Source organism: Microtus ochrogaster, chromosome 1 (assembly GCF_000317375.1).
Source record: "Microtus ochrogaster isolate Prairie Vole_2 chromosome 1, MicOch1.0, whole genome shotgun sequence".
Classification (NCBI taxonomy): Eukaryota; Metazoa; Chordata; class Mammalia; order Rodentia; family Cricetidae; genus Microtus; species Microtus ochrogaster.
In genome coordinates, this window is record NC_022009.1 from 101,324,764 (window position 1) to 101,335,477 (window position 10,714).

At 45.8% G+C, this 10,714-nt stretch overlaps 2 protein-coding genes across 2 annotated transcripts in view; one reads left to right on the forward strand and one right to left on the reverse strand.

Moving 5' to 3' along the window:
• Positions 1-245: 245 nt before the first annotated feature.
• Positions 246-3,800, reverse strand: Ndufc1 (NADH:ubiquinone oxidoreductase subunit C1). The gene is made up of 4 exons (XM_005343955.1): positions 3,658-3,800; positions 2,925-3,028; positions 1,966-2,045; positions 246-395 (listed from the first exon to the last, which is right to left on the reverse strand). Exons 1-3 carry the CDS (start codon positions 3,722-3,724, stop codon positions 1,986-1,988), a joined length of 231 nt encoding a protein of 76 aa, XP_005344012.1. The 5' UTR covers positions 3,725-3,800; the 3' UTR covers positions 246-395; positions 1,966-1,985.
• Positions 3,801-10,512: 6,712 nt separating this feature from the next.
• Positions 10,513-10,714, forward strand: part of Naa15 (N(alpha)-acetyltransferase 15, NatA auxiliary subunit) — a 70,682-nt gene continuing 70,480 nt past the window's right edge. Inside the window, exon 1 of the mRNA XM_005343956.2 lies at positions 10,513-10,621. Coding sequence (XP_005344013.1) covers positions 10,568-10,621 — 54 coding nt within the window. The 5' untranslated portion in view covers positions 10,513-10,567. The remainder of the gene's footprint in view (positions 10,622-10,714) is intronic.

Sequence of the window (10,714 nt, forward strand, 5' to 3'; positions counted from 1 at the left end):
GGGAGGGAGGGAAGAAGGGAGGCAGGAAGGAAGGTGACAGAGAGGCTTAGCAGTTAGAAGCACTTGGTGCTTTTGCAAGGACCCAGGTTTGGTTCCCAAGGCCTTTGTCAAGCACCACAGCTCCAGCTTAGGCTTCTATGAGCACTGCATGTTACAGTACACACATATATACAAGCACTCATACAAACACATAAAAAGTTAAAAGCTGAAAAGAGTCCATCAGCACTGATTAGTGAATCCATCTCTACACATGAAGAACATAAGCACTTTTATTTAATAAAGTAAAAGCCATGTTAACTTGACTGATACATATTTACATATGTACTTTCCCCTCATATCCACAACTCAACAGATGGATGAATCCAGATGAATGGACTCCATTACATGAAGTAGACCTACAAGGAAAAGAAAAAAAAAAATCAATACAAGGCACTGATCAGATAATGTTAAAGCCAGACTTCTCTGACTAATTCACCTTAGAGTACCAGAAAAAAAGATCTAGAAAATATATCTATTAAATAGAATCAGTACTTGATTTTAAATTTATATCAATAATACTGAAATGGACAAATTGGTATTAATAGAAAAAAAGAGGCAAAAGATTTAGATGATAAACCCTAAAGTGTTAATTTGAGAATTTTTAAAATGTGTTTTGTGATTACTATGTTTATAGCGTGCTTATCACCTACTAGATTTAATTCACGGGCACCGAGATATGTGTATGCGGTGTGCATGCATGTCTGCATGTGTGCATGTGAAGGCCCACTGATGCCGGGAGTCTTAGTCACCGAAGTAGGGTTTCTCAGCTGACACCAGAGAGCACCAGTGTTAATTAGCCTTCTTATTCTGGGGAGCCTCTGCTCACCTTCAGAGTTTTGGAATCACAAGTGGTTGCCAATCATCCATACATGGGCTCTGGGGTTCTGAGCTCTGCACTCATGCTGATGTGGCAGCTGTTTTAACCCCTGGGCTATCTCCTCAGCCCAGAAGCTAAGGGCTTTTTTAAATGAGGGATTTTTCACTTCATAAAGAATAAAGGATTTCTTTCAAATAATTTCAGGAATAAAGTATATATGTTACATGTTTATATAATAACATAGCATATGCATGTTATGCATGTGATACATGTGCACATACACAGACTCACAAACGTCTCTCTTTTAAATTAGAGCATGTAAAATACATTATCTCATTAATATTAGGTTTTACCTGAATTCTTCAATTGGATGCTAGCTACAGTAACAATCATAATGAAATGGTTAAGCAGAAAAATGCAGAATCCATTGCCTTTACACATTCATTCGTTCTACGAACATTAAAGTCCTAGAATGGTTGGGTGCTCAGTGCAGTGCAGTGTTGAGAACATAAGCATTAATAAATAGATAGGAACTCTGCTCTTACAGAATCCACACACAGATTATGCCAACTGTCCTGAGCGCTATAAATACAATGGGTGAAGTACTAGTGAAGAAGACATGATTTTAAGGTGATTTTGGTTTTATTGTTGTCCTTACTTTCTTTGTTTGGGACTGGGTCTTGCTGTGCAGACCCTAGCCTCAGACTAATTATTTCCTTGTCACAGACTCTGCAGTATTGGCATTATAGGTATTGACTTCATCCAGTACTGGGTTTATTCTGCAGGTCCGGAGTCCTGGCATACTCCTAAAATGCCAGCACTTAGGAGGTAGAGGCAGGTGGATTCTCGTCTACATAGAGAGTTCAAAGTTATACAATAAGACCCTGCCTCTCTCTCTTTTGAGACAAGGTCTCTCTGCTTAGCCCTGGCTATCGTGGACCTCACTATGTAGACCAGGCTGGCCTCACAGAGTAGACCTACTTCTCTACCTCCCTAGTGCTGGCACTAAAAAAGGCATGTGCTACTATGTGCAGTGGAGAGCCTGTCACAGCCACAAACAAACAGATCAATTAACTTCCATCATCTGTATACTTTATAAACATACTTACTATATTAATATCTCCGAAGTTTATTCCAATCCATTTCTTCTTTTATACTCCAAAACATCTTCATTATGTTGATTGATGAGCTATAAGTTAATGATTAAAACTAGAAATGTAATCTTTCTGTTATCTTAAAGAGGAGGAAACCAAGTAAAGATCCTTATGATTCATAAGAGAAATAGGGTAGGTTAAAACAATTACTATTTTACTAGGTATAAAAAGTGAAAAAATTCAAATCGAGAGACAATGGAAAGCATATCATGACAGAAGAATTTCAAAACATGACACTGTCGTTGTCACACGTGTCCAGGTTGGTTGATAAGTAAAATGCTATACTTTTGTGTACCTGTGTGTATGTGCAAATCTATGGACAGGTGGGCTTGCCTGTGTACGTGTGTGAGAGAGAATCTATGGACAGGTGGGCTTGCCTGTGTGTGTGTGTGTGTGAGAGAGAGAGAGAGAGAGAGAGAGAGAGAGAGAGAGAGAGAGAGAGACAGAAAGAGAGAATCTATGGCCAGGTGAGCTTGCCTATGTGAGCTCACATAGAGGATCGGCCCACTGTATCCTACGGTGCATGCTCTATTCCAGTCTTAGCAGCCTGCCACTGTGAGTGAGTGACCGACCCATCCCTCACCTCTCTGTGTGTTAATCAGAAGTCCGGGAACAGCTACTTTCTTAGAACCACTGTCTGATTATGTAGCTGGAACAATGATTGATACATGATGGAATTCATAGGAATCAAAGACCCAATTCCAACCTTTAATGTTCTTGGCAGTAATTAAGCCTTCCACCAGCAAAAAAATTTTGAGAATGAAATATGAAATTGGGGCTGTGGAGATGGTTTCGCAGTTAGGAGCCTTGTACTGCTCACAAAGGACCCAAGTTTGGTTCCCAGGACCAACAACTGCCAGTTCACAAACGTTTCTAACTCCAGTTCCAGGGATCCCGATGGATAGGGTACTCACATAAACCCACAGGAAAACCGAGGTGCCCAAGGTCAGCCCAACTTTCAGCCAGTCAGGTTTGGCATGGACTGGCTCCCGGACGTAGAACTTTGACCGCGTTGAATCTGAAAAGAGAAAGAGAATATGTATCTTACTGACTTGTAGCGAGGAAAACCTAACATTTACTAGTGTGCGTGCGTATTAGTGCATGAAATTCTCTCTTCTGAGATAGGAGTTCTTGTAGCCCAGGACGGTCTTGAATTCCTGATCCCCTGTCTCCACCTCCCCAGGGCTGGGATTCCAAGAGAGCCCCACCATCCCTGGCTTTACATTGTCATTTATACTCTATCTGCCCAACCTCAATTTGGGCACAGTCCAGAAAACAAAAGTAACTTGTCCGGGGCCACTTGCAGAGACAAATGGCCGTCCTTGGGACTCAGGACGCCTTCAAAACCTCGTTAAACTGTCGCTGTCCTTCACAGGCTGGGGAGTGGGAGGGTGAGAGGCAGCCCCGGGAGGACCTCCCTGTTTGTTGTCTCCTGGGCATGTTTGTAGAGCCGGGGGCAAAAAGACACAAAATCCACTCTCAAGAGGGCAGATAGTTTGGAGGGCCGACGGCCGACGATGCAGAGCGGACCGCGGCCGGTGAAGGTCACTGCAGGTCGGCCTGAGCCGCGACCTCCTCCGGAGGTTCCAGGGTGGTCAGTGCAGGGTGGGAGTAGACCGGGAGCCCAATGGGCCTGGAGACACTCACAGCAGCTCGGGAATCTGGCCGGGGCCAGCAGCCGCGAAAGCGGACGCAGTACGGCAGACGGCGCCATCTTGCCCTACAGAGTTCGTCCCTCCTGGGCAAGCGCGACGTGTCGGGCGGGCACCGCCTTCTCACTGCGCGCGCATCGCCGGCGGTGGCGCGGAACGCAGCGCCCCCTGGCAGCAGAAGCGGGACTCGCAGGTGGACTAGCGTCCTAGCTTGAGGACAAACCTAAAACCCGGAGGATCCGGAAAACCACCGGTGAAAACGGGGCTGGGGCGGGGAAAACAGTTTGTCAGAGCGCTCGTCGGACTTTTCATTGGTGAGCCTCAAAACTGAAAATGGAAGTGTTTTGTTGAAGAATAAAATTTGGGCTGAATTTAGTGTTTCAGGTACAGTAAGTTAATTCATTGTGTGGTTTACAGTCATTTTATCACTACATTGGCTACAGGATATGCAGTGATTATTAGCATCAATTAACAGACGGACTCAAAGACAAACTTGTCGGCTAAGGGAACTTTCTGTTTGTAAAGGCCTCAACGATTTCTTTTCTTTTCTTTTTTTTGGTTTTTCGAGACAGGGTTTCTCTGTGGTTTTGGAGCCTGTCCTGGAACTAGCTCTGTAGACCAGGCTGGTCTCGAACTCACAGAGATCCGCCTGCCTCTGCCTCCCGAGTGCTGGGATTAAAGGCGTGCGCCACCACCGCCCGGCGGCCTCAACGATTTCTAAGATCCATTTATCAAGACAACTTTGATGCCTCTCAATCCTGTGACATAGAAATCTGTTATTCGGCAGGGAGGGAATACAGGGCTTCCTACATCACAGTCAAGTGCCTAATCACTGAGCTACGTATCCCCACATAGCTTTTTCACTTTTTGAGATAGGCTCTCACTAAGTTGCCCAGATGGCATGAACTTGATCCTTCTGCCTCAGCTTTTTTTTTTTTTTTTTTATATTTATCTATTTATTTATTATGTATACAGCTAGCCAGAAGAGGGCACCAGACCTCATTACAGATGGTTGTGAGCGAACTCAGGACCTTTGGAAGAGCAGGCAATGCTCTTAACCACTGAGCCATCTCTCCAGCCCCTGCCTCAGCTTTTTGAGGAGCTGGGATTATAAGACCTTTGCCACCAGGTCCTGACAAAATTCTTGTAGATGTTACATGAAAGTGCTCCAACTGGTTCAGGAGGGGCATCCAGATGGCAAAGGGATCCAGTGTGTGGTCCTCGGATTCTGGGTAGAGTGGTCCTGTTAGCCTATCTGACAAGCTGGGACTGGCCATGTGTCTTACGTAGAACAGGATCCAAACTGTCATGTCTCCAGTAGCATTTGTGTCGGCCACATGTCAGTCAACACTATGATCGTTAGTCGTTAATCTCTACTACATCTGTAACATAAAACCTATCCTGTACGGTTGTTGGGAAGCTTAGGAGTTATCTGGGAGTAGTAAAAACTGTTTGCCTATTCAAGACATTTGTAATAATCAGCTGGAGTTTTATGTTTGTTTGTTTGTTTATTTTGTTGTTGTTTTGAGATAGGGTTTCTGTGTGTAATAGCCCTAGCTGTCCTGGAACTAGCTCTTGTAGATCAGGCTGGCCTCGAACTCACTGAGATCTGCCTGCCTCTGCCTCCCGAGTGCTAGGATTAAAGGCATGCACCACCACCGCCCGGCTACTTTTATAATTTTTTTTTTAAATTTATTTATTATGTATACATATTGTGTCTGCGTGTATGCCTGCAGGCCAGAAGAGGGCACCAGACCTCATTACGGATGGTTGTAAGGCACTACGTGGTTGCTGGGAATTGAACTCAGGACCTTTGGAAGAGCAGGCAATACTCTTAACCACTGAGCCATCTCTCCAGCCCTACTTTTATAATTTTTATGTGTAGATTCACATTGTGGTATGTGTGTGTTGGTGCTTGGAAGGTCACAGTGAAGGTCAGAGGCTTTGGATTGCCCTGGCTGATCAGCTGGGTTAAACATCTTTATGTCTGTGTTTGGGCCTGTTTGTCAAGAGCAGGACGTTGCCTACAAATGCCCTAGGAGGCCAGAAGAGGTCCTGGACCCCCCTGGAACCGTAGTTATAGGCAGCTCTGAGTTGTCCAGTGTGCTCTGGGTGCTAGGAAACAAAGCCAGGTCTTTTGCAGCTCTTGCAGCACTCTTAATTGCTGAGCCATCTTTCCAGGTCATGATCAGCTGGTATTTATGTTGCAGAACTGACAGAGATTCTGTTTCACTGGATTCTTAATTCTACCTGGTGTCCAAAGACCCTGTTTAAAAAAAGAACAGGTCAGCCAGGTGGTGGTGGTGCACACCTTTAATCCCAGCACTTGGGAGGCAGAGGCAAGCAGTTCTCTGTGAGTTCGAGACCAGCTTGGTCTACAAGAGCTAGTTCCAGGACAGGCTCCAAAACCACAGAGAAACCCTGTCTCGAAAAACCAAAAAAAAATAAAAAAAAAAGAACAGGTCACAGATGATATATTCTTACTTTGTGAGATTTTACTTTTAATTATGTGTGCATATGGTGTGGGGGGATATATGAATGAAACTCTCCTTGGAGACAAGAGAGCGTTGTATCCTTTGGAGCTGGATTGATAGGCGTCTGTGAGTCAACTGGAGTGGGTGATGGGAACCAAACTCAAATGTTTGTTAGGGAAATATGCTCTCTTAACAGCTCAGCCATCTCTCCAGCCTGCAGAGGATACAAACTTGCCCTTAAAAGCTGTTTGTTAAAACCTAAAGCTGCTTACATCCACTTTAATAGCAAAATAAGTGTTAGCATTTTTCTATGTTTGATTATCAGTATTATTTTTAAATCTTTTTATTAAAACAAGTAGGCATGAGCAGAGTGTGGTAGCTCATGTCTAATCCAGTTCTTGGGAAGCTAAGGCAGGAATGCCTCAGTTTTGAGAGTAGTTCGAGTTTCATAGTGAGTCCTGGGCCAGCCTGGGCTACTATGAAAGACCCTGTCTCTTAGGAAAGAAAAGGTGGGCACTAATGCATAGTCAAGGTACTTGCTGTCAAGCCTGGTGACTTGAGTTCAATTGGCATGTCCCATTTGATGGAAGGAGAGAACAGATTTTTAAGAGTTTCCTTCTGACCTCCAGATGGCTACTCTCACAAGCACACATATGTACACAAATATATACACTCACACTAAATAGATACATGTATTTTAAAATAGAGGGGAAAGGAAATAAATTATCGATAAAAGATAAAATAATTATATTGTGCTTTGTGGCTCATTTTAAAATGCAAATGATGGCTAAAATGTTACTTTACTTTAGTCCTTTAGTTTGTAACCTAGTTTGAGCCTCCTGAACTCATGCTCAAGTAAGCAAACCAGCCCACTAATGCGCTGAGTCAGTTGTTGGCTCCCAACTTGCTGGCTTCTTGTCCACTCAGCAGACCGTCGGTTGTATACTCTTTCTATCCCACGCTGCCAGAGCTTGTCCTGACACAGCTTGCTAGTCTTCAGCGAGTTGAAACAGGAGCCACCGGCTGTCAGAGTGTACAGAACCAGGAAGCCCAGTACCACTTCATGATCTATGCTGGGGAATTCAGTTTTGTTCTTTTTCAGAAATTTGATCCCTGTGTCCTTTCCTAGTGTATTTGGGGGCAGCAATGAAGTATGAGCATAGCATTTTCAGCATATTAGGGCTCACTGGACCCCCAGAGTTGGAGGAGGCAGATGAAGATAAAACTTGTTTTGAGAAGAACACGAGCTAATAGCTAATTCTAGTTTGGTAGATGTCTTTTTAAACATCCATTTAAACCATGCTTAAATGCTAAAAACCTTACTTGTGACCTAGGTGAAGGGCGATTTGCGTTAGCTGATGGAAAATAAGTTTTAGCCCTGGATTTTTCCATAAAAAAAAAAATCTTACTTGGCTGATGTGTCCAAGGAAGGAAGTAAAGAACAAGAGTTGAAATAAGAGAAAAAAAACCCACTAGATACATAAGCCCATATATCAAATTCAGGGCCCGAAGAAGCATGGTTTCTTGTATACATGTAACTTTTTATTAAGCAAACATACCCAAATTGACTATTTTTTTTTTTTTTTTTGTTAAGTCTGGGTGACAGGCTTCCCTAATGTTGCAAGAACAGACTGGCCTCCGGTCTCCCATTCAAGACAATCTTGAAGTCCTTCTGCCTTATTCTTCCAGTACCAGTATTGGGATTCCATGTCTGCAGCACTACCCGTAGCTGGAGGAAGCCCTGTAACCGTAGTAACAGGGAAGGACGGGAGGTCCTCAGCAGCTGTGTGTCAGAGAGCCGTGGGTGTAACTCCCTGGAAGCACACGAGGCACGCAAAAGCCCAGCTCCAGTTCATTTCTACTGGTCAAGTAGCCGTGTTTGGAGTCTACAGTTTATTACTGGGTCCAGGCTATGCCATTGACTGTGTGGCCAGGCTGTAGGTGCATGTTAACTCAGAGATGAATCAGATCACTGTTATAATCACACCAGTATTAATCGAACCTTAAAAACCGTTGTTTGGGCCTGAAGAGAAGGCTGAGCAGCTATGAGACCTGCTGTTGTTCCAGAGGACCTAGGTGGGTGGCTTACAGCTACTCTCACTCCAGCTCCAGGGTATCTGACACTCTCTTCTGACCTCTGTGGGTACCAGTAGCCACACATTTGCACGTGTGCACACGCAAACAAACAGAGATCAAATCTTTATAAAAATACAAATGTTAAGGCTTGGATGGGGTATTATGTCTGTAATCTCAGCATTTGGGAAGCAAAGAGGGAGGAAGTGAGTTCAAGATAAGCCTGGGCTACTTAGCAAGATAAAACAAACAAGCAAAGTTGCTATTTAGTGGGAAAGGGATTAAGAGTAGTAGATGGAGACAAGGGATGGTAAGGATATGTATGTGTGTGAATAAGATTGAAATATATTATGCACATACATGAAACATAATGAAAACCATTGTGTATAATTAACACGCTAATAAAGCATTACAATTTAAAAAATTACGTGTACAATTTCAGAAAACAAAAGTCAGTATCTAGTGCTGTGGGTGTTGCTAGCTCAGTGGTAGGTGTGTTTGTGTGGCCGGTATGAAGCGCCAGGCTAGAGCTCCGACAGCACACACTCACAAGAGAAGCTACTCATATGTGTCTTTGTATGTGCTGAATTTTCTTTATTTTATATGTATGGGCGTTTTGCCTGCATGTATGAATGTGTACCGTGTGCTCACCTGGTGCCTTTGGTGAGGCTGAGAGCCCTACCCAGATCCTCTGCAAGAGCAACAGGGCTCTTATTCGAGGAACCATCTCTCCAGCCCCATAACTTCATTTATTATTTAGTGTGCCAACATGGAGGGCAGAGAACAACTTCGCGGAGCCATTTTTCTTTTTCCATCTTTATGTGGGCTCAGGGATCAAACTCACGATGCCAGGCTTGCAGAGTAAGAGCCTTGACTCCCCGCGCCATCTCACCAACCTAATTTTCCTAAATCTTTAGAAAGATTACAGTATTCAAGGAGACCCTAGGGTTCGACTGCTATGATCCCTCTCTCTTTTTGGTTTTTCAAGACGGGGTTTCTCTGTGTAGCCCTGGATGTCCTGGAACTCACTCTGTAGAGCAGGAAAGTTAAAGGCTAATTTGAAAACTACAACGTATCTGTTAAAGAAAAAAGACAAAAAAAGCCAAGCTCTCACACATCTTTATGATTCATGATGCACAGAATACTACAAGGTCTGCACGAGATAATCACGGGTAAATGGCTCTTGTGACTCAATGGCATGTCACTTTGTGAAGGTTTTATTGTCAAGTCAGCGAAATGCCTGCTCGTGGAAGGGATCCTCTTCACTCTCAGGCCTGATCTCGTTCAGTGAAGTTTGCCCTCTAAGGATTTCTCGCAACTGGCAGTTGAGTTCAACAGTTATAACCCTAAGCACGAACTAGAAGCCAACTCGAGGAGTTTCGACCCTCAGCTCCTCTACATCAAGGTGACACAGCCCGTTCCTCAACCCTGCCTTGACTTCAGCAATGAAATAAACACGAACACTTCAACCTTCAGAGGCTCCTTCGGCGGGCGGTACAAACACGCCACTTCGGATCTGGCTAACGACCTTTCTTGGTTATCTTAACTACAGTCAACAAAATCACAGATACCCTAGCTAGGCAAGCCCATTTCGTAGGTCGCGCTCTCTGACGCTTTTCAAAGACGATTAAGCCCTCACCTCTTCGGATCGGTTCTGAAGTCCCCACTGAGGCGAAAGGTTTTCTCATCTCACCTTTCACCTCTGCTCACAATTTGGGCAACTTGGGCCTTGACCGACTACAACTCTTCTTAAAACACCTCCACCGGCATTTTGGCACTCGAGGCTCAAGCTATGATTACAGCACCTGGGCGCGTCCACCCCAATGAGTGAAAGAAAGGCCGGTCTAGCGAGAAGGGGCAGAAAGGCTGTCGGCGGCGGAAGCGCCGTTGGCGGCCCTCCCAGACGCTCAGCACTGGCAAGACCAGCAGAGCCAAGCCAGGATCAGCGGTTCCGCAGGCCGACCCGGCCTCCGCCTTCCCGGCAGGCGCCGGTGCAGCGAGGGTGGGGAGAGCGGGTCACCGCGCCTGCGCGCTGGGAGGTGTGACCCGGGTGGGAAAGCCCTCGGCGTCCGCCATTTTGGCTGCCTCTGTCGGTCTTTTGAGTTACCACGTGAACCGCCGACGGAGACTCGTGAGGGGGGAGGTGGCGGCAGCGCTAAGTGAGAAAGGGGAAAGAGGGGAGAAAAAAAAAAGGAGAAAGGGGTGTCAGGACAGGGCGACGCGGCGACACCCGAGGCCTAGTGGCGGCGGAGCGGAGGATTCAAGGCTGAAGCGAGCTTGGGAACGGCAGCGGCGGCGGGCGGACAAACGGACTGACCGAGCCGGGCGGTGGCGGGAGCCGCGGGAGGAGCCGGAACCATGCCGGCCGTGAGCCTCCCGCCCAAGGAGAACGCGCTCTTCAAGCGGATCTTGGTGAGTCCGAGGCGGCGGGCGGGCGGGCGGCAGGGAGCGTCTCGCTGGGAGCCTGGCCTGTCACTCCCCAGCCCGGGACGGACGGGCGGGCGG

What these genes read in the sequence shown, in the direction of transcription:
- Ndufc1 (XM_005343955.1), bottom strand. Translation starts at nt 3,724, where the DNA reads ATGGCGCCGTCTGCCGTACTGCGTCCGCTTTCGCGGCTGCTGGCCCCG. An exon ending in GGCCAGATTCCCGAGCTGCT is followed by an intron (nt 3,029 to 3,657) that starts GTGAGTGTCTCC and finishes TTCTCTTTTCAG; the next exon opens with ATTCAACGCGGTCAAAGTTC. An exon ending in CGGTTTTCCTGTGGGTTTAT is followed by an intron (nt 2,046 to 2,924) that starts GTGAGTACCCTA and finishes ATTAACTTATAG; the next exon opens with CTCATCAATCAACATAATGA.